This window comes from Psammomys obesus, unplaced genomic scaffold, assembly GCF_907164565.1.
Source record: "Psammomys obesus unplaced genomic scaffold, mPsaObe1.curated_primary_1811, whole genome shotgun sequence".
Classification (NCBI taxonomy): Eukaryota; Metazoa; Chordata; class Mammalia; order Rodentia; family Muridae; genus Psammomys; species Psammomys obesus.
This window is the reverse complement of record NW_026592636.1, coordinates 1,926,962-1,952,995: the sequence shown is the minus strand read 5'-3', so window position 1 is coordinate 1,952,995 and position 26,034 is coordinate 1,926,962. Positions and strand designations below refer to the sequence as shown.

The 26,034-nt window shown below is 55.0% G+C and overlaps 1 protein-coding gene across 4 annotated transcripts in view; it reads right to left on the bottom strand.

Annotated features, from left to right (window-relative positions):
* The window catches only part of Shank2 (SH3 and multiple ankyrin repeat domains 2), a 435,405-nt gene that overhangs the window by 6,035 nt on the left and 403,336 nt on the right, over positions 1–26,034 (bottom strand). For 2 of the 4 annotated variants that reach the window (XM_055614761.1, XM_055614762.1), the window contains 8 exons: positions 24,170–24,305; positions 23,299–23,379; positions 23,081–23,089; positions 21,840–21,860; positions 14,573–14,703; positions 12,963–13,074; positions 12,113–12,133; positions 8,298–10,701 (listed from right to left, as the gene is read on the bottom strand). In XM_055614761.1, coding sequence (XP_055470736.1) covers positions 8,298–10,701; positions 12,113–12,133; positions 12,963–13,074; positions 14,573–14,703; positions 21,840–21,860; positions 23,081–23,089; positions 23,299–23,379; positions 24,170–24,305 — 2,915 coding nt within the window. The remainder of the gene's footprint in view (positions 1–8,297; positions 10,702–12,112; positions 12,134–12,962; positions 13,075–14,572; positions 14,704–21,839; positions 21,861–23,080; positions 23,090–23,298; positions 23,380–24,169; positions 24,306–26,034) is intronic. The other 2 variants (XM_055614759.1, XM_055614760.1) reach the window with 2 other exon arrangements.

Here is a 26,034-nt window from a genome sequence, read left to right as displayed (position 1 = left end):
TGTGTGTGTGTGTGTGTGTGTGTGTGTGTGTGTGTGTGTGTGTGTGTCTTCACAGAGAACCCTGCCTACCATTGACTGGACTGTTTCAGTGCAGGCCTCAGGGTATATACCAATGCACTGCCTGCATGCAGAGACTTGCTGACAGGATGGTCTGTCGCTACTACTTTAGGAGACAGAAGCCCCTTCTCCTCATGGTGTCCTCCTGCTACATCTAGGTAGGTGACATCCTTGGAAGGGGGGGGCAGGCTCAACTCTCAGGCCCACTGTGGGGGGAACGACCACTGGGAGGAGGTCCTACCGGGTGCCCGGGAAGTTCTTGTTCTTGCTTATCTGGAGGTGGTCATTTCATGAACTGTGTTCCCCTACCCATGTGGGTCAGCCCCAGTGAAGACTTCCTAGCCACACGCTTAGAAAGGTAAAGCCTTCCTCTAAGTACTGCTTCTTGTTCTGCTGTCTCCAGACTGCAGCCTTGAGACCGCAGACACCACGGAGGTGAAAGCAGGTATCTCTTGACCTGGGTTCACTCGTGTGAATGTGGACACATCACGCCCCTTGCATTTCTGGAAAGGGCTGTCCTGCCACAGGCACAGCCTAGACTGGAGTGGCTCAGAGTTTAGCCCACATGTCCTCATGTCCTGTGTAAACTGGTCAGAATTGAGGGCTCCCAAGTCCACCTTGTAACTGTCAGGATGGGGCTCCTGGGGTGTGTCACGGCGTCTGCTTTGAGCTAAACCCCTTACAGTGTTGATACACTGAATTTTGGGGACTCTTTTCAGGGTATATGGATACCAGCAAGCTAGGACCTCTTTAGAGCTTAAGTGAAGGCTTAGGCGGTGGGAGAGAGCTAGAAGCAACATAACCTTGTCCCTGGACCTCACTCTACCTGCCCTTTTCCCTTGGGCACTGTTTCGTTTGTTTGCCTGCTGTGTGTCTGGGTGAAGCCATTAGCTGATCACTCAGGTCTCTTTCTGTTCTGGAAAACACCTCTGCTAAGCTTATCAGTGATTACTTCAAATAAGGAACATTGCAGGAGAGAAAGGAGGTGTGGATTTAGGGGGCCAGGACTCTGCTGTGGATGGGAACATCAGACCCGCAGAGGTGGCTTCTGGGAACTGTAGGTATATGGGGCTGGCCGGCCCCTGGAGTGCTCTGCCAGCAAATTTTTCTCACAGAGCCTGCCTCTGCTGCACTGGTTCATCTCAGCAGGCCCGAGGCAGCACAGAGTGGAGGCCCTGAAGCCCATCTTTGCAGCTTACAGTGGGAGCCCGAGGTACTCATGGAGAGGTGGGCCAGGGACATGGTGAGGGTCTGCAGGACCCGCCATGTCCCCCTCCAATTTTCAGGTTGTAGGGGGAGCTACTCCAGGTGCCCCCTCAATAAACATTGCAGCTGCACAGGTCTCTTTGCAGTTGGGAGTGGGGCGGGGCTCGTTTCTACCATGTGGCACCTGCCTCCTCAGAAGTGGGGCTACCCTCGGGCAAGGACCTTAGGGAAGGGGGCGGGGAAGCCAGGGGAGAGTCCTCCAGGAGATCCTGAGCACCAGCGAAGCGTTGAGAGGGACAGTGGGAGGTCCTGTGCCCAGCACTGGCCTGACCCTTCATCTGGAGCCATTTGGTTGGCATGTTGGAACCCCGAGGGCCAGCAGATACTGGGGCACTGCTCAGCAGTTCTCTAAGCCAGTACCCTGGGCTGGGCTGGCATTTTGCTCAGGATGGATTCAGCAGGTGGCAGCTGCTGCTGGAAAGCAGAGGTAGGAGCAGGAACAGTGGCACACAGGAAGCACACGGATATGGGCCGCACTTACTTCTGCTCAGCATGACCCTCTTCTGCAAACAGCGCCATGGGAGCAAATGGAAACGACACAGGGCGTGGTTGAGACAACACTGCAGAACTGACTGGAAAGCACAGAGAGGCAGCAGCCTCCTCACGGGTGGAAACAGGTGGGTTGAACCCTGGCTGAATGTTCCACCTCAGAACCCTCCTGGCAGGCAGCCCAGTGGCTTGGGCAGGGCACTCGCATGAGCCAGGGAACCTACACCTTGCTCACTCTGGTGTGCTGTGAGGCACTCAAAGAAGGGAGGAAGGATCTCTGACAGGCAGCTCACAGCTATTTCCCTCACTCGGCTTTGGGCTGGGAAAGAATGAGTCAATGTTCCCAGTGGACCAGGCCAACCTGCCCAGGCTTGGGCTTTCCATCAGGTTTCCACCACAGCATGGCGGTCAGCCCAGCAGCGAACAGCAGAGAATACAGTCCTAGCAACACAGTTGGGGCCTGCAGGTGCCTCACCCAGCAGGGCAGCTGCTGCATTGGGTTGGACTAGGAACGATGGCTGGCCTGCTGGCCCTCTCCGTGCCTTCTGGGTAGCCTGCCTCCTTCCTGGTGAATCACCCTGTCATGACTCACTGGATCCTCCTGCTTGCGCAAATCATTATGTTGCTAGGCAACGGCTAGGCTGCTGGGCGGCATATACAGAAGTCTGGTACCCTGATTTAGAATTAGATACACACTCACAAACACCCGCCTCTGGGCGGATCATCTCTAGCCTGCTTTTTAAATCAGATTCATTTAAAAATGTGAGAATTAAGAAACAAAACAAAACGAGACCAAGAGCAAATCCAGCTGCTGGTAGGCACGCTTCACCTGTCTTCCCCGGCAGAAACCAATGAACAGGGGAGGCAGATGAGCCTTAGTTACAGACTCAGTTTGGACCTGAGCAGAAGTGTGGGCCAGAGTTTCCTTATGGGCCAGCACTCGTGCTGGGGTTCTGAGCCCTCTGAGCATGGACCCTCAGCCCCGGGTTCACCTCTGTGTGAGACACTAACTTCTAAACTACTTGCTTCCCTCTTTCTCTTTCTCCATCCTCTTTTCCTCCTTTTCGTGACTCGAGTCTCACTGCAGTCTCACCCAGGTTAGTCTAGAACTTGTAGCAATCCTCTTGCCTCAGTCTCCCTAGCATTGGTATTACAGGTATATAGAACCACATCGGGCATCAGACTTCTTTCTTATAAAGCTGCTCTGCCTTTCCAGGCTTCCACAAATGGGGTGCAGGAAGGAGAACTGCGTTGTGGGGTTTGTACTAGAAGCAGCACCCTTGTGTCCTCTGCACCCCCCGCCCCCGGCCCTGGACTGTCCCAGTGTTTGCCCAAGTTTCAGAAGCTGGGACACAGAAGGAATGGCTGTGGGACACTGTTGCCTCCAGCTCAGCACACTGTCATGGCTCCCACCTTGCTCACAAGTCAGGTGCCCACTTCCAGGAGGAACTGTTCACCTGTTATAGGCTCTTGTCAAAGGAGGGATGAGACCAAGAAAGAAGACCCGAGGGGGGGGGGCTGGAGAGATGGCTTAGCGGTTTAGAGCGCTGGCTGCTCTTGCAGAGGACCCAGGTTCAATTCCTAGCACCCGCACACATGGTTCAACCATCTGAAACTCCAGTCCCAGAGGACCCAACGCCCTCTTCTGGACCCCAAGGGCACTACAGGCGCACACACACACACACACACACACACACACACACACACACACACCAGCCACTGCACATAAACACAGATAAATACTTTCTAAAAAGGAAACCTGCTGTTTGACGGTCAAAGGAAGTGACTCTGTCAGACTAGTCACTTCAACCTGCAGACAGTGGCAGGGAGTGCCAAGCTGTCCCCAACAGAGCTCTGCTGCCCGTTGGCAGCGCCGTCACCTGCCTGCTGTGGTTGGCGACTGAGGTACCGAAGCTGCCTGGCGGTGCAGAGAGCTTGAGGTGTCATGGACGGAAGCCTGCCTGTGCTCTGGGACCAGTTGGTCACAGCAGTTTAACAATCATATTGATGGATTTCAGAACTGGGAGGGTGGGCAGCACTGGTGAGCCAGCTGAAAGCCGGGGACACCGGCCGGGGACAGTAGACGCTGCAGTTTGGAGCCGGGGGAGGATAGCAGGGATTGAGTGAAGCTCCGTAGGGAGCTGTCTACCCAGGCAGCTTGGGGATCCGGACTTTCTTAGTACCACTGTCTTCCTCCCAAACACCAGTGTGCTTCAGCAAGGTGAAGGCCAACCACTAGGTCCCTCACGGACTCACCACAAAGTGCTGGCAGTTGAGTGCATGCCACAGCTTTAGAGAGGAGACTCCCTCAAGCACTCACTACCCTGTGCTTTAGGGAGGATGAATGCAAATTCATGAATGCTGGAAGAGAACAGGTTTCATCCTGCTTTCCAAGTGATGCCTGGTGTCTGGCCACAGCCAGCTTGACTGGTCAGTGCCTACAGCCAGGCAGCCAGGTCTAGTTCTTCAGTGTCTCCAAGGCACCTCTTGTCTCTAGTAACAGACACTGCCCCTCTTCAGCATGGACCTTGAATGTATCTTTCCCGTGTCACGCGGGATGTCAAGGAATGTCAAGGAAACTCAGGTCTGCCCCTGGTGAGCCATGGTGAGTCTGTGTATGGTTTCCATCCCTTCGATCTGATCCTGTGTCCCCGTAGCTTGCTCACTCCTTGTCTGGTGGCCTGACTGACTCCTCCGCACGGAAAGTCCATCTGGCCTTGCTTCACACCCTCCACCCACCCTGTTCACGGCGCTGTGCTTCCGGTTTCTGCGTAACAGGATCCTTTGTGCATTTTAGGTCATTGAAAGTCACTTCCTTAGAGTGTCAGCTCCTTTCTAACCTGACAGAGAATCTGCCCCCCAGACCTCCCCGGCCCCCTCACTCCTCTCGGTGACACTTGTCGCTTAGCATTGGCCATTTCTTGCCTCAAGAGCTGGCACTCCCCAAGGGAACAGTGGCTATGCTTTCTCAGTGGCACACGCTTCTCTCAAATGACAAATTCTGAGCACCACACGTCACCTGGCACCCAGGCCATCAACAGGCTGTCCGGGCAGATGATAATGAGAATGTTTCCCAGCGATGGCAGGTTGCAGTGCCCTCTGTGCTGATGTCCTCTCCTTTCTTGGGCTTGGTACTGGGCTACAGACAGTGGTAGCAGCTTAGCGAACTCCCTGTCATGGCTGGTCATTGGTGCTACACAGCTTTAAACCAGAACACCTAAGTGCTTTGCTTCTATCCATAAAGCAGCAAGAATGTCAGTCAGACCTGCCACCTCCACTGTGGGCCGTATTCATCAGCAGATGCCAGGAGGACTCTGAAAGTCAAAATCCCTGTCCAACTGAAGGACATGCCAGGGTCACCCATGAAGTGTCCGCTTATCTATCCTGCAGAGGCTGAGTCAGACACCAACACAGTCCATCCTCTGAGTTCTGGGCTCTTGCGGGAGGGCACTGCTCGGTGTTGGGGAAGCCCATGGGCAGTGGGGAGAGAGAGTGATTGTAGAAACAGATCACAACCATCAGCTTCCTTCCTTCACTTTGGCCTGGTCTGACCGTCTAACAGCGAGATCGCTCCAGCATCAGGCCTGTGGTCAGAACTGCTCATGACTTTGCTCCATGGTTTTTCAAGCCTGGCCCAAGGTGTTTCTGATACCATACACTAAAAGAGAACCCCTGACTAGAATTCCCTTGCAATATATTTGTAACTAAATGTCCTGATTTTGGGGTCAGTCTGGAAACCTTGAAGTTAGACTCCTTCCCCCCGTGGAAGCAAATGCCAGGCCATCTAACTCTCCGCTCCTCCCTGACCTTTGTCCTGGTGTCAGTGTGAGACCAGGTCTCTCAGAGCTGGCAAGAGACTCTGGCAGCAAGACGAGCATTATTTCAAAGAGCAAGCACAACAAGGCTCTTGCCCATGTGGTGGAACTACCAGGGAGCACGCTGAGAGACATCCCTTCCTCAGTGAGCAAAGCCCCTCTGAAGGAAACAGTGTCTCTCTGCCTTAACATGTGTCACTTGAGAAAGCGTAGCCAGTTTTCAGCTTCCCCTTGAAATCCTTGCTTCTTTTTCCCTCAGTAATAATTCCCTCCATTTGACTTTGAACCTCATTTTGCCCCAGGTTGGTCACAACTCAACTCTTAGACGCGTTTATAAGTGGCGGCAAGATGCCCAGTGAGTGAACCTCCAGTCATCATCCTGGGCCCAACAGTGAAGGCAGCAGAGAGCTGCCTGAGCGATGTGAACACAAGACAAGAGTCAGAGCTTGGTCAGCCCTAACCCCCATACGGATGCGTTAGTGGTTCCATGAGCTGCCACCCCGGCCTGTGGTCCTCTGTGTCTTGCAGTTGCAGCTGGCATGACAGGGTCCTAAGCCCATGTCCAACCTGACACAGTCCTTAGGTTTGAAAAGGAAGGTCAGAGGTGTGTGGCCTCTCTATTGCTTGAGGTCAACAGCTGTCATCTCTACCCGCAGTGACAGGGGAGTTCCAGGTCTAATGGCTGCTCCTGTCTTCTTAGGAGCTCAGTCTTATAGCTGGTCTTCAGCGGTGGGCCCTGTCTCTGGAGCCAGTCCCCAGCCTCCGCTTAGGAGGAGAATCTTCCTATAGGGTCCCTTTGACTCTGTGCTTTGTGGCTCCGATGGCCAGTCTCCTCCTCTCTGCTGGTTGATGACCCTGCTGCTGGTACCTATGCAGCAGAATGCCCCGTGTTTGGAGGGGTTGGCTAAAGTCCCTGCCCTGAGGGGATTGGGCCACCTGGTTGGGTGGCGCTGGTTCATGGCTACTGAAATTGTTCTGGTGATATTCTCTCGGAGCCGTCCCCTACCCGAGTCTGGTACCCACCTAGAGTAGGAAAAGGCAAGAGTCCCAGGCCGCAGTGGAGGCAAGTCTCCCTCCGTCTACTAAGAGCCACCAGAAAAAGAAAGGACAGAGGATGGTCTGCTGCCATCTGGAAGCCCCTCTCCTCCTCTCTCCCTCGTGAATGAGGCCAGTGGATGAGCTCAGGGATACTGGTGTGGAAGGCTGCCCCCTGGCCAGACAGTGAGCTTTGCAGCCCTGGCCTCGTTCCCTCTCAGCTTCTCTCCTGCTGAAGAGGGCTCTAATGAGGACACATGAGAGGCCACAACACCTGTGTAGCCTCTCTGAAGAATGGATTTAATACCCAGAACCCTGCTGCCCAGTTGTCATAAACACCATCCCGAGGGCCTGCAGATGTTACTTTCATGAGAGAGTGTCTGAAATAGGGCTGCATTATTACATAGGAGAAAGGATGGAAGCCTCGAGACTTCCGCATATGTATAAAACTTGCATGTGTGTGTGTATGTGGTTGTAGCCACCAGAAGTGGGGGGCTCTGCGGATGTCCCCAGCTAGCGTGGAGCCACGGGAGCTGGCCCCTGCACACCACCTGTAGCGGTGCTCCGTTAACAGGCAGTGGCATCCACACACTTCTTTACAACTGTGGCCGATCGGTATGTCTCAGAGGAGTAAAGGAGCCATCCAGGCCATTCATTTACAACCACACTGAAAGGTAACAGGGAGAATTGTGGCTCACAGCCCAAACCTCAAGACTCAAATGCAATGTGATGTCCCTGATTAATGGACTTGGTTGCTTGAATCAGATGCCTGCCCGGCGGGAGAATAAAGAAAGACTTCATTAGTCAAAATGATGAAACCTGAGCTGAGCCGTCAGTGAGAGAAGCTGAGCGCTGCACACGGAAGTGGAAAGACGACATGCACGTACGCCACGCATGAGAACAAAAACATAAAAGCCACGAGAGAGGGTGGAGCCCGCCAGGCTGAAGAGTACCATCCCAAAAGCCACACGAAGTCAAGGGGCTGCCCTAGAACCTTCTATTTGGGCTTAGTGAGAATGAGTTTATTCCACTCCCATCCCTATGAAGGTTGCCTGTTAAAGCCTACATGATGCTGAAAATGGTCCATTTGGGCTCAACTGGTGATGATTCCTTTGTGGTGTCTGCTCCTGTGTGTGGTGACGCAGCCGAGGGGCAGGTGTTCATCCGGAGAAATGACCCAGCTCCTTCCTAATCCTTGACCCCACTGGTGATTGAGGGAGAGGGGGTGACACAGCCATGTGCAGGTGACTGGCCACTGTCCACCATCTGGACACCTCTGTTGACCAGTCTGGGTTTTAACAGAGCTCTGACTGCCCTTGAGGTGGTTCGGGCAAAGGGCTGGAGGGAACAGAGCCGAGGCCCGAGCTTCCTCAGGAAGTGATCATGGGCATGACCCTGTGCAATCTGGTTTCCTTATGTGTCTTTAGGAGGGTGTGTAAGAGGCTGCATGGCAGCCATGACCTTGACTCTGCCGGAGGCCGGTGATGGGAGAATGGTGACAACATGGTGACAGCCTAACAGGTGTAGCAGAGGCCATGCAGGTCCCCTCTTCTCAATTGCATAGGTGGCTCCCCAATGGTTTTTCGTGGCCAGCACTGGACCACGCGTCCCCGAGTGGACTGCGTGCGAACTTACCTTGGAGTGAGATTGGCCGACTTGGCTCCCACCGGCAGCTCCAGCCCTTCCCCGGGCTTGACCGATTTCCCCCTGTTCATCTGCTGCAGAATGGAGTTTAGCTCACTAATGACATTTGCCTTTGGGCCTGAGAGAATTGGGCTTTTGACCTCTGTGACGTCACCCCACAACTTGGAGGTCCTTGGCTGGATGACCTTTGCCACACCGGCCTGGGCACTGCCCGGCGGGGGCGGGGGTGCAGGTGGGGGGATCACAAAGCCATCTGTGTCCTCTTCCGGAAGCGTGTCTTGGTAAAGTGCGTTGCTCTTGTGTACAATGGGCTTCATTTTTGGCTTTGGAGGTACTGGGGGCTTGTCAACCACGAAGGCTTGCCCGTCTGCATAGACTGTGCACGTGTCCATGCTCTCCCCGCCCTCGGAGGACAGCGTGGAGATGCTGGACACTGTGGAGATGGTGCTGGTTGTCTCGAGATGGTGGTCACTGCCACTCCGGCTGTCCACCTCCTCGATCCCAGAGTCGGTGACCGCGTCGAAGCTCTCGGGGGGTGGCAGGAATGAGGAGGGCAGGCAGTTGGAGATGCCGGCTGGCTTCTTACCGTCTGCGGAGTTGGCTGGTTGGCTGGAGTTTAAGGAAGGGGGCTGAGGGGCGTCGTTTTTCTTCTGCTTGACCAGGTCAGCAAGAGCGGGCACTGAAGCTGCGCGGTCATCGGGGATATCAAAACTATTGGCGAATTCCAGGGGAGGAGGCAACGGTTCTGTGAAAAGGAAGTCCTCATCCAAGTCCACGGACGCCAGAGGGGGAGGGGGGATGCGGAATGGCAGAATCACCGCCTCCTCCACGGAGCCCGCCGCCACGATGGTCCTGCCGGGCGCAGCGGAGGGCTCCGGGGCAGCGGAGATCTGTAAAGCACCTTCGGTTTTGGGAACGCCTTCTGGCACTGTGGAGGGTGAGGGGTCTGGTTTGGTCTCCCCATCCTCTCCGTCCTCCTCTTCCTCCAGGGGCGGCCCTGCCATGGCCACGTCCACCGTGTGCACCATCAGCAGGCCGGCTGACTTCTGCTGGGCGGTGTCCACGATGTTGATCAGCATGTTCTTCTTGTCGTCGCCCCTCCGGTCCTTGCTCAGGTCCGTCTCGTACTTGTTCTCTGTCTCTTGCCGTCGCAGGGGACCCCTGGTGTTCTGCCTGGTGACCGGAGGAAAGCCCGACTCCACGCTGGACCGCATTTTGGTATCGATGTAGAGAGGCTTGTTCAGGTCAGCCTTGGGGGCCTCCCCCTTGTGACCCTGCTGGGACTCCTGCATGGCTCGGTCCCTGGCGGAGAGTGCCAGGGCCAGCGGGGAGCTGGGGTCAAGCAGCCGCCCCGTGAGGGGGTGCACATAATTCTCGGGGCCGGCCGGGCTGCTGCTCTTGAGAGGAGCTGTTGAACCACTCTCAGGCCCCTTGGCTTTGGATGCAGAACTCAGGGCTCCCCCGGGCTCCCCCTGAGAACCAGCCTCACCACCACCTAGGAAGTGGTTCTCCAGCTCCCTGGGTGCTGCCCCGGGGGTAGGCGATAGTGGCTGTTCCGTTCCATCCTCATCACCGAACCCACCCTCCTCGGGAAACTTGGAGGGCCGCATCCGGGGGGCAGGTGGTCCCAGACCCACATCCTCATCTCCCAGGTCTGTGGAGAGGAAGGCTGGGGAGTTCCTCCTGGCTTCCAGCCGCTTCTCCCGGTCCCGCACGGCCCCGGCGATGGCGGCGGCAAAGGGGCTGCTGACGGTGAGGCTGTCATCCGGCCTCAGCTGGCCGGGCTCAGTGGCCTGGGGGTCGATCTCCATGCTGCTGCCCTGGCTGCTCTTGCCGCTGCTGCTGGTAGAGGGTTCCTTGACAATGATGGTTGGGATTGGGATGGAGCAGGTCTTCTCGGGGCTGTCCTCCACATTGGACTGCTTCACCAGCATGCCCTTCCGCCTGGCTGGCTTGGCAGGGACATAGACGGCCTTGCTGGCTATCTTTCCCACCTCCGAGTATGGGTTCTCAGGCATCTGTCCGCGCTTGGTGCGGAAGGCAGCCTGCGGGGCGGGGCTGCGGGTGTAGACGTCTTCCGAGTCCAGGGAGAAGCGGTCCAGTTCTCTCCTGTAGAACATCCCCTTTTCCCTCATCATGGTGGCCACGGTGTCAGACCTGGTGGCTGGGGGCACCTTGACAACGGGGTTCTGATTGAATGCAGGCTTAATTGTCCCGTAGACTCTTGGAGTCGGGGACCTGGGGCAGTTGTATGTGGTGGGGGAGGGGGGGGGGGGAGAGGGGGGAACGGACTGTGGCGGAGGGGGGATGTCCTCGGAAGTGTCTGGCATGGACAGGCTTCGGGTGAACTTCAGCATCGGGGGAGCCAGAAACTGCCGCTCTTCCTCTGTTATCCCTGCAAGCACAGAACACGCTGTTTAAGCCCGGCGTCCGCCAAGCCCGCTGGAGCCCTCGGGACCGCGCAACACACCGTTGTCTCCACAGACTCAGACGGCAGACAATGGTTAGGAAGCACAGCATGAGCCAGGACGCTGCGGTTAGTTACACGCCCAGCAGGAGCCAGAAACAGAAAGAAAGGTGTTCGGTGTGGTGAACACGTGTAGGGATTTGCTCTTTCTGGGGCGCACTGTTGTGTCTGCGGTGAGGTAAGGGTGGCAGGGGTCCAAAATTAGGCTGTGTGCAGCCGTTAGGCCAAGCCCTGGCAACCTGAACCCAAAGATGTGGCAGGTGGCACCCGTCTCTGCCTTTCAGGCCCAGTGAGTGCTCCTAGGGAACTGAGGCTCTCATCTGACCCTCCAAGGGGCCATGTGAACGGCATGAAGGTCAAGGTTGCTGTCCCTCCTGCCCAGTTACCAGGCAGACCTGCCACGTTGCTAGAGGAGCTATCTGCCTAATGGTGTCCCATGCGGGCTAAGAGAAGGTGCTCCCGTCTTCTCCAAGGGGACACTGACCAGTTTTGTTACCTGCTACCTTCAGGCCACACGGAAGGCTCTGTGTATGTTGGCTTCCTTAGCCCTCAGCAAGTGGCTGGCTTGAAAGAAGGGTAGCATGGCCTGTGCCCATGAGGGAAGGGAGCCTTGATCTCTCTCTCCCTATGTGAGGGGAGGGAGCCTTGATTCTCCACCTAGTCTTGGGCTGCAGCGGCTGTAGGACGCTGATCAGCTGCTTCCTGCCAGCTGCTCAATTCTACAGAAGCCCTGCCGTGGGCCTGTAGGACCCTGTGGAGAGCCATGGTTGGCTGTCGTGGGTAGCCAGGCCTGGATGACTTGGCACAAAGGCAGAACCGTGTTCTTGAGACCTGACTGGTGATAGTGTGTGGGTGCCACCGGAAGCGGGATGTGGCCGAGGCCACAGTGCGACCTGAGCTTTCTCTGGGTGTGTCAGCTGGTGTGGCAGTAGGTTCCAGTACAGCCTAAGACAGACAGACAGAAGCAGCATACACAGCGCAGACACCAAGGATGGGCTCTCAACACAGGGCCATGCAAGGTTTCAGAGGCAACAAAATGAGTTACTCGAAATTAAAAAAAAAAAAAAAAAAAACCCAGGACAAACTACAGTCATTTATTCCATGAGAACTTCCATTTGATAAGGGTATTCCAAATTGAACATACTCCTGTGGGAGGCTAATTTGGCATCTCCAAGGTCTGTTGCTGAAGGAGATCTCTGTGGACCATTCACTGTGAGTTGTCACCTAATGATGGGTGACATTCCCAAGGAGTAATAATTTAAGAATACCCCTTATATAGAGTAAACTGGGAAACATTCAAGTTACAGATTCCAAACTGGGGGGAGGGGGGTTCACTGACCTGATAGAAAGATTCTGCTGTCTGACAGGAGGAAATCAACTGTTATTAGCCAGAAAGTCCAGAAGTACAACAAGGTGTGTGTATAGCTATGCCTGGCCCTGAGTGTGCCAGGGGTGGGTGAGCCACCCAAGCTGCAGATGCCACCACGGACATTACCAACTAAATGCCGCCTCCTTCCTGCCTCCTCCTCCGACTAAAAGCAGACGTGCCATGCCTCTGGCAGCACCTCCAGGAAGAGCTTCCACAGCACCTAGAGCTGTGCTCCTGGCGGTGCCCTGGTAAGGCTGGAGGCTGCAAACCTTGTCTGTTTACATGCCAAGGCTCAGCTGTGCCCAGCAGTAGCCTTGGCTTCCAGAAAGTTTACGTGGTAAGGCCCACACTGAGGTTTTTCCTGTCCTGAGGGGTCAGGTTTACCTTGCCCTGTCCGAGCCAGTGAAGGAAATGGGATGTTAGCGAGGCAGGCAAGCTGCTTTCTTACACACAGCGCTTTAGACCTGACCCAGCCACCCGGAGAAGTTTGTCCCTTGAGCTCAGCCTATGAAACACAGAGTGAAGGGGTCTGCCCACCCCACCCGCCCTCCTTCCTGCTTCCCTGGCTGCTGTTGTCGCCAGATTAGAGAAACCACCGTAAGGGAAGGTTTCATACCCCACCACAGTCAAGGGGCTGCCCGTAGGAGAGAGGCTGGGCGCTTGCCCCCACCTCGCAGGCACGCCTGGTGGGGAATGGCTAAGGTCTCGGTGCCAAGGCAACCGTAAGGGCTGAAATCAGGAGCCCAGAACTCCTGAGGAACTGAGGGCTGTGTTTGAAAGCTTAGGGGCAACGTCTTCGGGTGGAGGTCACGCTTCTTACCTATCGATTTCTGCCTTCGCATCGTACCTCGAGGGAGGCCCAGAAATGGGCCTTTCGGGCTCCCAGGGACCGTGGGCGTCATTACAGCAATCCCTTGGCGCTCGTACACGGACTGCAAACCAGAGAGCCAGGTGAGGTGTATCCCTGGGAGCCCCACCCATGGTGACAGGGACAGAGGCAACAGGAAGATCTGGGAGCATTAGGCAGCGCTCATCCTGGCTTCCTCAGGCCACACCCTCCCCCACACTCCTATTAGCTCTTGTGCATATGATGCCAACATGCCCAGCTTCAGGCAGCCATACTCTGCCGAGACAATACCCACCAGGCCGGTCAGCAGAGGAGCTCATAGAGAATAGGTCTAGGGTGGCTGGCCCATGGAAAAAAAGCACAGTGTGGTGGCAATGGGGTCCGATCCAGGCCAGGCCCTGGGTCCCTTGTTCTTGTGACCCCAGTCAAGTCCTTAGCTTGGATTCTGTTTTCTTCTTCCGGCTACTATGGTGGTGGCTATGTCTAGAGCTGTGCAAATGAGTAGGATGTCTGACTTGGGGAGAACTGCCAAGAGACCCTGGAAGGTGCCACAGCTGGACTCAAAGAGCAGCTGCCTGCTCCCTCATCGCTGGGACACCTCGGCTGTTTTGCCTGCCAGTCTGACATGGTTGGCCAGCTATGCTCCACAGAATGACGACCCCTGGGAGGTCAAAGGAACCTCCCATGGGGCTGTCAGGTTGGAGAGTGTCAGAGTGGAGTGTGGGTGTGCTGAAGGCTAGAGTGCCACCCTATGGAATTCTGAGGGGGGGAGGGCCTGAGGCGAATATTTGAACTTTGGCAGTGTCTATTTCATTGTACACCATATAAAACTCTTACTAAATTCATGGCAACTGTGGGTGTTAGTGTGTATAAGGGCTAGATTAAACCGAGTCAGTCTGAAATTGAGTCAAAGAAACTACCCAGCTATGTGGTGGGACAGTTAGCCCCAGACCTGGCATGGGACCGTGATAGTGACCAGAAACCAGAGGGAGGCACCAAGGGGTTTGAAGGCCTCATTTTTGTCCTCACCCCTGGCTCCTAAGCAACTTGTCACCTCTTTACTGGGAGTGCCTCTTGCTTGAGGTGGGCGGGCCTAGCAACAGCACCTGCTGTGAGCTGGCATCCTGTGCCTCCCATGCACAATGAAGCCCAGCACACCAAGCTGCTTCTTTTTTATGGATACTGTCACCTCACCTCAAAGTATGTGCAAAATGTGCGGAGGACCACAGTGTGCGAGGCTCTTTGTAGGCAAGGGGCACTGTCTGAGGAGCACTCCCACAGGCCCCATGTTTACAGTCTCTTGGCTGGCCACATGGAGGAGCACCCTCAAGGTTTGGGGCTCTGTGTACAAACCCAGGGGAAGGTGGCATGCAGGGCTGTTGAGATTTGCCCTTTAGCCTGGTCATTGGCTTATTGCAGATCTATGTTGGGTCAGAGTGCTCACCCACGGAAGTGGGCTCTGAACACATGCAGAGTGGGCTTGTGAAGGCCAGAGGCAGATTTGGATTGCCCCTTGTATGCTGAGCCCTCTGCCTGCCCACTAGCCAGCCTAGCCCAAACCCTACCCGGTCCCTCTGACTCACATTCACATCAGAGGCTGCTGGGAAGCACCGGCTAGTGGGCCGCTGCTTGATGGTCGCCACCCTGGATTCTATGGCCACGTTCTCCGAAGTCCTGGAGGGCTTGGAAGCTGGGACTATCTCCTCTGGTTTATCTAGAAGGTAGAGTAAGGGTTAAAGAGGCTTAGCCTGGGAGGCTGGGTGGGCTCAGTTAAGAAGATTCAGGCATGCAGCCACTGTCCACATGCCTGGAGTATCTCCCCGCTCCACATACCACACAAGGGGGCCTGCTACATGTCCCAGACCTCGCCTGCCTGAGGTGTAACTTCACAAAGCCAGCAGGAGACCCCAGCATCCCAGCCTGCCCCCTTGGAGAGGGCTACACCTGTGACTCCACTACCCTCAGGTCTGAGAGATGGGATTTGCTATTGACAGTGTTGATTCTAGAATTCCTCTTAGGGTCTTGTGTATGTAGCTCAGGCTGGCCTTGCACTTTTGTTTCTCCTATGCCAGTCTTCTGAGAGTTGAGATTACAGGCTTGTGCCACCAGGTGTGTGTACACAAGAGCTTGGGCACACACATACACACACACACATACACACACACACACACACACACACACACACACACACACACACCCGCACATGTGTGCATGTGCAAGCACACACACACACACATAAATGTGGTCCTTTTTGTAACTAAACATAGCTTTTAAGGCGAGCACCCTGCCCCAAGGCTAGAATGTTGACTGTGGTTAGTAAGCCAGACGGGACGGCAGGAGCCCCAGACCACTGAGCTCATGCCGAATAGGGAACTTCCGTTTAGTCTCCCCATGCTAAGAACATTCCCACTTCTAGGAAATGAAAATTGCATCTCAAGAAGTCCTGGGAAATGCAAAAACCAAACCAAACCAAACCAAACCAAACCAAACCAAACCAAACCAAACCAAACCAAAACAGAACAAAACAAAATACCCCAAGTTTTTTTTTTTTTTTGGTTGTTGTTTTAAAGCTTTAAAACCAAAGCTCATTCTAGAATGACTCTGATATCCAGTTTAACTCTAAGACAACTGAGATCCTGGGACCCAAACAAGGCTCTGTCTAGGGTTATTAGAACACAGGGACCCCACTTCCTGGCACCTGCAGTCAGAGTCCCCGGTCCCCAGAGGCACACAGGAAAAGGTCTCAGCTGCCCTGGGCTGAGTTTTTTTTTTTTTTTTTTTTTTTTTTTTTTTTTTTTTTTATCCTGGGCTAGGATGAAGCTTATGGGGAGCCAAGCCTGTGAACAGCTCCCATATTGGATCCTTTTGAGGTACAGGAGATGCCAGCTTCTGGAACATTTGTTGTACATGCCTGAGTCCTAGACAAACTGCCCATTTCTGGGGTCTGGTGGCTCCCTGTTTAGTGAACACTGGACTCACTGCCTCCTGAGCTACCAAGTCATTCAAAACACTAGTTGGCAGCGATGGCTTCTCAGGAGGAGCTGACCCACTGGCTAAGTCCCCAGAGCCACAGTAGTTAGTGCTCAGCATGCTGAGCGAAGCAGCACTGTCCAAGAAGGCAGGCCAGAGCCAAGATCTCCTTGAGGATGAACTAACAGGAAGTAGGCAGGTGGGGGCAATGGCAGCATCCACCATGGCTCCCCTGACACCCCGGGCAGACAGCTAATTCCAGACCCGTGTTGATTCTAGCAGCCCACAGATGATGGCTGCAGTTCTGATGTGGCTCATACCACACGATCCTGCATGGCTTTCTACCTTTGACTCGTGTGAAAAGTTTAAAAAAGGCCACGGACTGTAGGAGAGACCCCCAGGCCTGCAGAAGCCATGCCGTCTCAGGTGCTGTGTCTCTTCACGGCTGAGTCTGAGCCCTGGGTCCTGCAGGCTCGTCTGGCTATGGGCCTCTTCCTGGGCTAGAATACGACTGTCAGGGATTGGTCAGGCAATTGCTCAGCTCCCATCTCCATTGGCAGTGGGGGCACTTGCAGTTCAAATCAGCTATGTCCTTGGCCCCTGAAGCCCCCAGGAAGCCCTCACCTGCAACCAAAGCTTCACCCTCATTCTCCCAGGCCTGGCACTTCTGCTGGAGTGTCTGTCACCTGTGGTTGCGTCCTCTAACCGCCCTTCCACACTGCCAGACTGCTTTCTACCATGTGATACAGGCCATGTCCACTTGTCTCCATCTCTGCCATCTTCCTCAAGGGGTCCACGTTGGCTTTTATGGCTGAGATAAAACTCATTTCTGTGTCATCCCCACTAGCCAGCTGGGCTGCTCCTTGTGCGGCCTGCATTGGTGAGCCAGCCAGGACACAGTGGTCTGGCTTGATCCACATTGCATCCCCACCCCATAAGCCAGGTCTCATAGCACTTGGCATCTGGCTTAGCTTCAGCTGAGGTGTGGCCACTGGCAACCCCACAGTGTGGTCTTTCAAGGAAGGAGTTGAGATCTCTTCAGCACTGGAGAGCTATGTCCCACCTCTACAGTGGGCATTGGGCAGGGGACACCTGAGTCACTCTAGAAATTACCCTCCTTCTCTCCTCGGTGGTGCTTGTTCTGAGGCCACTTCCACTGCCCACAGAGGCGTAGCATGGGTACACAGCATCCTGAGCCTTAAATGTGGGTCAAGTACAGGCCATTGAGTTTTAAGAGGAGTGATTGGGTGGTTCACAGGGAGAGCTCTGAAGGCCTGCAGGAATCTAGCCACCTCCACTATGAGATGTGAAGGCCCCTCCCTCCCGGCTGTGTGGGTTTGCCCAGCCTGCTCATCCTGTGAGTGGCTGGCCAGGGCTATCAAGTAGAGGTGTGGGCGAGCTCCGGGAAGCTCCTGTTTTTCCTGCCCTGCAGAATTGGCCTTTGTTGAACTCAATGGCTAATGGTGGCAGCTGGGCCAGGGAAGGTTGTGGGCCAGAGAACCCTGGGAACATCAGATTTAAGACACACATGGTCACATTCCTGTTAGGAAGGCCCTGGGCACAGGCTCAGCATAAGGAGGTGGTTGGACAGAGTCTGCTGTGTAGGGCCTGGGTCTGGGCACATGGAGGGAAAAGGGCATGAGAGCAACACGCACATGCTGAAGAGCCATGGAATCACTGGGAATCTTCCTGGCAGGGGCTGGCAGTGTGTGTATCCCCACAGGTGGCATGTGGGCCTACTGAATGAGACATTACCACATGCCCAGCAGGAACGGGCAGTAGGCTGTGATATGAGAACTGCAGGGCCTTGATCTCTCATGACGGTTCTGACCCTGTGAGGCTTTGAGGCTTCCTCCCAACTGTCTGAAGGAATAACACTGTCTTTCACAGAGAGTATAGTTGGAGGGTGCTCCTGTAGGGGTGACCAACCCCACTTAGCTGACTGCAGAACAGACAGAGGGCTTGTGCAGTCAGTACTGTGACAGCGCAGGTATGGTTGTGTCTTGGGGCGCATGACCCAGAACCTTGAGCGTTGGCCTGGTCTTTGAGCTCTGCCTCTCCCATCTCCCTTAGGAGCTGCTTTATGAGCCTGTCAGACCCAGGGCCCCAGATCTTCTAGCATTGGTGGTGTTGGTGTGATTCAGATGACAGAGAGGTCTTCATCTTGTTCCTTAAGATTTGCTGACCAATGAAAACTGGGACACTTGGCCACACAGGCTCCATCTTTGCTCTCTTACTCACAGGAACTGAAGGTGTTTAAGGAAACTGTTGGGATGGCTGATTCCTGAGGAGATGATGAGGCTTAAATTTACAAATGCCCAGAACTGGAGCTGGACAGGTCTCAGAGGAGACCAGGCCCTTACAGGGTCAACACAAGGTTATACTAGATATACTCAGGCAGACACACATGAAAGCTGTCATAGGCCACAAAACAGTCAGTCTCTAAGCAAGCTTACAGCCTCTCACAAGGCAGATGTGTTGCATGTGGGCTGCAAATTGCAGACTTCTGGGAACGAGAGAGAAAGGTGGCAGGTTTGTTAGGCTCCCTGGGGTGGCTTGTTTCAGCAACACCCACTTGCCCTGCCCATCACCACATCTCCCTCCCAGCCTGTGTGTTTGCTTGGGTCACAGGCAACCCCGAAAGATGCAGGACGAAGCACTGGAGCGTACCTCCAGTGTCCTCAACTTGGAGCACCTGTTGCTTTCCATGTGAGAGTCTACTTGATGTCATGGCACTGTGGGAGACATCCCAAAGTGCTGGGGGAAGGGAAGCCCAAAGGCCAAAGCAAAGGAAGATGTAGAACAAGTCCAGCACTGCAGCCCGCTGCACAGTCCTAAGGGGGAGCCTTCAGGCACATCTGAGTCCCCGGGCAGTGAATGGAAGCCCTTTTGGGGTGATCTGTCCCTTGGCCACATACAGGGTGAGGATTCAGCCAGAGCCCAGTTATCTCTCATGTACTGCTAGGATCTCTGTGGGAAAGCAAGATCAAGTGTTCTAGAAGCATCCATGGAGCCAGCAGTTAGATGTGTGGGTGCTCACGGCCTCTGACGTAGCTGGAAATTTGTCTGTTCCCAGCTACCATACTCTCCCCTTGGTGTCTCAGAGCCAGTGGCTGACTCCCTCTGCAGGCTGATGACACCATACTTGTCTCAGGATGAGCTAGCATGGGGCTACCAGGAGAAGAGCCAAAATGTCACTCGTGCCACCAGTGGGCTGCCTCCTGTCTGCTTTCCTAGGCAATAAAGTGTGGGTAGGCATCTTGAGCCCCATGGACCTGTAGACGCCATGTCTCTTGCCTGGGAAGGTCTGAGTGCTTATTCAGAGGTGACCAGCAAGGCTGGAAGTCATAGTCACACAACCTGTTCCACTAGTCTGCCTGGTAGCCTCTGTCTCCATTCTCACCTCAGCTGCCCTGGGCTGGTGTGTCTGTGGTGATTGGCCATGGAGATTTTTTTTTTTTTCACCATGGGGCACTAGGGCAAAGAGCTCAGTGAAAAGCCAGGGTCTCTAAGCGGGTGTGGCTGGTGGGGCAGAGCCAGGGTTAAAGGTGCCTCACTCTAGTTGAGAAAGGTCTCATGCAGCTCAGGCTGGCCTTGAGCTTTCCATCTTTCTGCCTCCCCTGTCCTTAGCGCTGGGACTACGGGCATGTGACACCACACCCAGATGAGGCTGTTAACTTTCAACAATCTCCTGGGACCATAAACAACAGCTTAAAAGGAAGAACTCTCTCTGTTCTGGGGACCTGCCATCCATGACTAGAGTTGGCAGATCAGGTTCTCTACCTCTAGGCATTGGGAAAGGGCCCTGTTTCTGGAGGTCCCAGTCATCTCCAACACTCTCTAGCTCTCCTCTTCTCATAAGGACACCAGCCAGTGGTTACTATGGTTACTGTAGGGAACAGCATACCTAACCCGTTGTGACCTTGTCTTGGCTACATGCTTTCTTTTCTTTGTTTCTTTCTTTCTAGATTTATTTATTATTTTTACATTACTCTGCCTGCATGTACACCTGCATGCCAGAAGAGGGCACCAGATCTCATTACAGATGGTTGTAGATCCACCATGTGGTTGCTGGGAATTGAACTCGGGACCTCTGGAAGAGCAGCCAGTGCTCTTAACCTCTGGGCCATCTCTCCGGCCCAAAGACCTTATTTCTAAATGTGGCCTAGTTCATGGTCTCCAGGTAGACAGAGACTTGCAGGGCCACTCTTCAGCGCAGGGCAGCTGGGAAGAACAAGTTCTTCTTCCACTCTAGGTAGCCTCCCTGGAGTATGTTCCCTTCCAGGTAGGCATTCCTCTCGGAGAGCCTGGATACGCAGCAGAAGTTGCTGGAAGCCGTTGCTGAGCTCCTGCCACACCCAGGCTCTATGTGCACACACTGCTCCAAGCCTTGCACGGCAGCTAAGCAGTCTGCCAACTGAGCGAAGGTACCGAGTTGGCAGGGGCTTCTGCGGGATGCGGTGAGGAACTCAGTGGCTATAGAAGCAGGGCGTCCTCAGTCCCTTCTCCATGGCTGGCCTGGGACTACCGGCTCCTTTGGCATCTGCCTGCCCCACTCCCACCTCCTCTTCTAGTACCAAGTTGGGGGCATTTTGTCTCCGCTGTTTTTTTCTTTTTTTTTTTTTTTCCTACTGTTCACATGGAAAGCATTTCTGCTGTCTGAGACTTGTCTATCACGTCATGCTGGCAGAAACCTCTGTCCCCAGCTGTTACAGCACATCTGTGGGAAGTGCCCTGGGACACCTAGGGCTTGGCTGCCTAGGTCCCATCTTCTTGATTATGAGCTTTTCTTCACGACTGTGTTGGGGCACCCTGGACCTTGAGAGCCCACATGGCAAGATGACCTTGGCATGCCTCTTCTGACAGGCCAGAGTTGGGTTTGGCCTTGGGTGAGGGTGGGGTGCTCAAATAGTAATATAACTAACTATAGGACCCCTGGAAAGAAAGGCCGTCTTTGACTGGACATCAGACACAACCCTAGACATTGGGAGGACCCTAGAGAGCCTGCTCCAGTGTCCTGTGCCACCTGATGAGGCAGAGGCATGGACTGCTGCAAAAAAGGCTGCTAGCGCTGAGCTGGCTACGCTGGCAGCTCCAGGGTACCTGTCCTGCCCTGATGCTGATCCTGCTGGATTCAGGCGCTCCTGACCCTCATGGTCCTTCCAGGGTCCTAAGTCCACACCAGACCTCAGTCTGAAGGTAGCAATCATGAAGGACCTCACCAGCCTAATTAGGGACCCTCTCAGCTGCAGGGAATGATGCTTGAGGATTGCACTGTTGGGTCACAGGTTGCATTTGGCTCAGTGTTGGGGAGTCATGAGCAGTCAGGGGTGCTTCTGAGAAAGGTAGGACTCTGCCTGGAAGGTAGGACTCATGAGACTTGTGTCATGCCTGCCCCCCTCTCATGGGAGCCTGGGGACAGGCAGCCAAAAGGCCCGCACCGCTCCCTCCTTCTCCAGTGTGAGAAGAACTGGGTGTTGGAAGAGGAACAAAGCCTGCGCATCCCCTTGCCTGCACCCCTGGCTGTTCAGTGGCTGGGCAGTACACACAGATATTCTGAGAAGCCCCACAGGAGAGGATTCCAGACACCTGCAGCCAGGCAGGGAGAGCAAGAGCCATCCAGGATCCTGGCCGCCTCGTCAGCATGTTGACGCGAACACAGACCAGGGGGCTTACAAATAGGTCAACGGAGTCACAGACAGAAGGCAAGCAGACCAGACAGACCAGAACAGGATACATCCCAGGGAGGGGGCCCTTGGGCATGGCCCCCAAATAGGGAAGACGTCACAAGGCTCACAGCACACTCTGGACTTCACACGATGGTCACGAGGGGATTTCTCTTCTACTGGGCAAGAGCATGGGCACAGACACTCCCCTTACCCTTCTTCTTCCGGACTGAGGCTTGCAAACAGAAAGGGAAGCGCGTGAGCCACCCACGGCGGCAGCGCCCTCCCGTGTGGGCCCACACCGGGGGTCTCACTCAGCTCAGTGACCATGGGACACAGGCAGGGGAAGCAGTGTGGAGATCGTCAGGAGTGAGGGGCAGGGGTCCAGAGTGGGCCTACGACTTGTCCTTGGCTGCTCTTTTTACCTGCCCTGCCTCCTTGGTGGCGGCGAAGGGCTTTCTTTCTTACTTTGACTCTTGCCTCCCACCAGCATGCCACAGGTGGGACCGAGTTTCATGAGGTGAGGCAGGAGGGCAGGTCCACCTTGAAGAGGGCATGGGGGCCCCGGGGACTGGAGGCTCTGGGAGCTGGAGACAGCCCCTCGTTGATGAGCTCCTGTCGAATGTGGCAGCAGCCCCTTCTGTAGGGCAGGCTGGCCTTGGCCCATTGTAAGCAGGTAGACATTTGGTCATGGGGACATAACTGGAATGTTCCCAGTAAAATGCTTGAAGGGACACAATAGAGTCAGGGGCATGGCTGGAAGGAGGGGATGGCAGGGAGGCACTCCAGTTTGTGGGTGGAGAAGCATTCCTGTGTCAGGGTACCCTTTTCTAGAAGACTGACAATTTGAGGCGAGCTTCAGATTCTAGACCCAGGAAGCAGCAAGAAGGATGGTGTTTGACACGAGCAAGGAGACGGGGGTTGGGGGAGGTGGGCGCTGAGGCTGCTCTCTGTTGGGGGGGAGCTGCGGGTGTCCCACACAAGGCTGACATCCTGGCAGGACACCACCGAGAGCTACTGGTGTTAAACCTGAGTGGTTGCCTTTGCACTGAGAGGCCCACCCTCACCAGCCCTATTCCTGCTCTTCACGGGGCCAGGGCTTCCCCTCACCATCTCTGTGGCTCAGAGTCACCCTCCCTGCAGAGATCCCTCAGCTACCTGGTGGCACCCAGGTGACATATAAGATGTAGCTCTCAGGCATGTCACAGTCATCCCTTTTCTTAACGGTCCCAGTGGCTGATGGTCCCCCCTGCAACATCTGCCTCCAAAGGGACAAATGGCCAAGTCTGTTTAAGAAGGCCCTTGTAGAGCGCTAGGTGTGCTGAGATTCTCTGAGGAGTCCCTGAGGGCAGGGCCTCCGGTGGCTGGAGCAAGCTGGAGGCCAGGCTGAGGGAGGGTCAGTGAGGGTGCCCGAGGCAGCAGGGACACTGCTTCGGGGCCAGCAGGGCTGCTTACCTTTGTCCACTAGTGAGAGGCCCAAAAAGTCAAAACAAAACAATGTTAGATAAGCAGAAAAGAGTAACAGCCCCACCCCTAGGCATCCCACCCTCGTCCCCCAGTAGAGTAGCCACGCCAAGTGTGGAGCCATAGGGCATGCAGGGGCTGGGGCAGGGTCAAGCAGGCCAGCAGGAGGCCGTGCATGGGCTGAGGGCAGCAGGGCGAGGTGGCCTTACCGAGTTCCTCCAGCTCCGCCGTCATGGACTTGGAACGCAGGGTGAGGGCCGTGGTTGGAGCCCGCTTTGGAGGTGGGGGAGCTTGATGAGCAGGCAGAGCAGGTATGAGAACCACCGTTAAGTTCTCCACCCTATCCTACGCCCCACCCCATGCCCCTTACTTTTGGACCTAGGAAGAATCAGGGAGGCAGTGGACTTCCAATCTGTGTTTTGTGAGGCAGGCTGACAGGTGGTTTCGGGGGGTGGGGTGGGGGAGTCATGGTTGGCTGCCATGGTTAGCAGCAGCCCTGGTGCCCAGGATGGAGTAGGGTAAGTGCTTTGGGCTGGCGAGGGGACCTCAGGCTCTGTTCTGTCTATGCGAATCTGACTGTGACAGGGCGAGGAATAGGCAGCTTCACCACTGCCTGCCAGGCCATCACGGCAGGGACACAGGCTTCAGTGGAACTTGGAAAAAAAGCCAATTAGTGTCCAGGACATGTCATCCCCCTAGCCTCCTACTGTGGCCTCAGCCGTTTCCAGCCCTCCTTCTAGACAGCCCTGCTATTTAGTGAGCCTTGGGGCAGCCATCTCTAAACCCTCACCTAGCCGTCCCTGGTTTACACAGCTGCTTTGGGGACAGCTGGTTAGAAGGACTCCTTTATCTCCCAGTTCAGCCCTACAAATGGGGCAGGGGCATCTGTTCTGTATTTGGTGCCCCCTTTGCTGGCACAGCAGTGGCCTTCCTTAGCAGATTGGTGAGTCAGGCTCAGTGTCATGGCCTTGGTCACAAACTTAAACAATACCCCATTGCCGTGGTTCTCAGCTGAAAAGAATCCTGCTCTCCTCCCCATGGCCCCTGCCTCCTCCCCTCCTCCCCTTGAGGCACACACACCTTTCTTTCTGGCGGTGTCATCAGGGTCTAGATTCCTGGTCACCGTGACGACCTTAAGGACGAGGTGATTCCCTCCCTGGCGGATCATGTTCACCACCTGCCTGTGGCCCACCTTGACGACATTTTCATTGTTAACCTGTGGGGAGAGAGGCATGGCAGGTCAGCAGCGTGTGAGAGAAGGCAGAGGCGGTGAAGCATGTGCTGGCAGCACCCCGAAGGGGACGAGGGGCACTTTGGTCTCCATGGATGAATGTTTGCTTTGGAGAGGTCAGCGTGTGTGCTGCCGTGGCTGCGGGGGAAGGAAGGGAGGCACCGCACCATGAGGGGTGGGGGGCTTCATCCAGCACCCTCTGCCAGGACTCATGGGTCCAACCTCACAGAATTCTAGGGAGATGTCCAGGGCTGGGTGCAGGACAGCTTTCTTTTTACAGTGAGGCAGAGACCTGGCCCCTAATTGCTTCTCCTATGTTTTGGCCCATGGCTTCTAGGTTACCTCTTTTATTCTACACTGAGGCGGAAAAGCTTAGCTTTACAAGTTGCTAAGAGAGATGGTACTTCTGCCCTGGTACTGCAGGGAGGAGGGGAAAGAGCCCCAGTGCTCCTGGGAGAGTGTGTGTGTGGGTGCTTGCTTGGATCTCAATGCTGTGCTGAGAGAGCACGGCCCCAGGTTCAGAAAACCTGGACATTTCAGAAGCAGGCCCTCTCCTCCCATCCCTCAGGATGAAGCAGACACAGATTCAAGCAGAGGTGGGGCTCAGCCTCAGCCCCTTTGCCAAGAGCTCTTGGACCTCATCACGAAGATCCCCTCGGTCTTGTCCCCAAAGTAAAGACAGAGCCATAAGGATGGGCAAGTTGGAAGCTGGGGAAATGCCCATCCCAGCACTGTGCCATCCAATCAGGATCCCCAGGGGCCAAATCTTGCCCAACAGTGTTGGACACCATCTCAGCGATTGGAATGTAAGAACTCTGGCACTTTCCCACAAACCCCAAAACCTCCATTCCTACACAGTGATATGGTAGGAGTCCAGGAGCCCCAGCCAGGGTCTCAAACTCTGTTATTCACTCAGGAGCCATCTAGCCTCCCCTAACCCTCTCATCTGCTTGGAGTTTTGTGACCATTGCCTTTGACGATGTCTGCTTGTGGGATTCTAGAAGGGCATAGAACGGACCCTATATATTGCTGCTGTTACAGTGTCCATGGCTCTGCATCCAGCCCTAGGGTTGGTTTTCAGGGTTCAGCCTTCTGATCATAGCCAGGACTGAGAGCAAGCAGTGACCCGTGCCCACACTCTGTAAAGGGAGTAAGTTATGAAGGGGGCTGCTGCCAGCCCTCCTGAGATAGAGGAGGCACACTGAGCTGACGCAGCTCAAAGGCAGCCAGCTGTCCTGCTGGCCACCTTCCGTGGAGTCCCTCGAACCACAGGCGTGTGTCCACCAGACAGACATGGAGGTGAGGGCTGGCATGGGCAGCTGAGAGCCGTTCACTCACCTTGGGCCAAACTTGGGAAATGTTAGTAGACTGGGCCCTAAGTGTCACAAAGCAGCTGGAACCCGACGCATGCAGCCCTGGTAACACACACTTGTCATTAGACAAGCAATGTCAAGGAGCAGAAACCAAGTCACCCAAAGCAAGCCAAGCTGGGCCAAGGAGTGGAGCTTACGGCTTCACTGGGTGTTCAGGGGCTCTGCAAAACTTGCCAGCCCCGCAGTCACAACTGTCTCAGCACAGATCACATTCCTGAACCCATGTGCATGGAACTCATCCCAGAGGTGACTGAGGCCTTTGGGACTTATATTACATATATGTCTTATTGCTGTCACACACACACACACACACACACACACACACACACACACACACACAC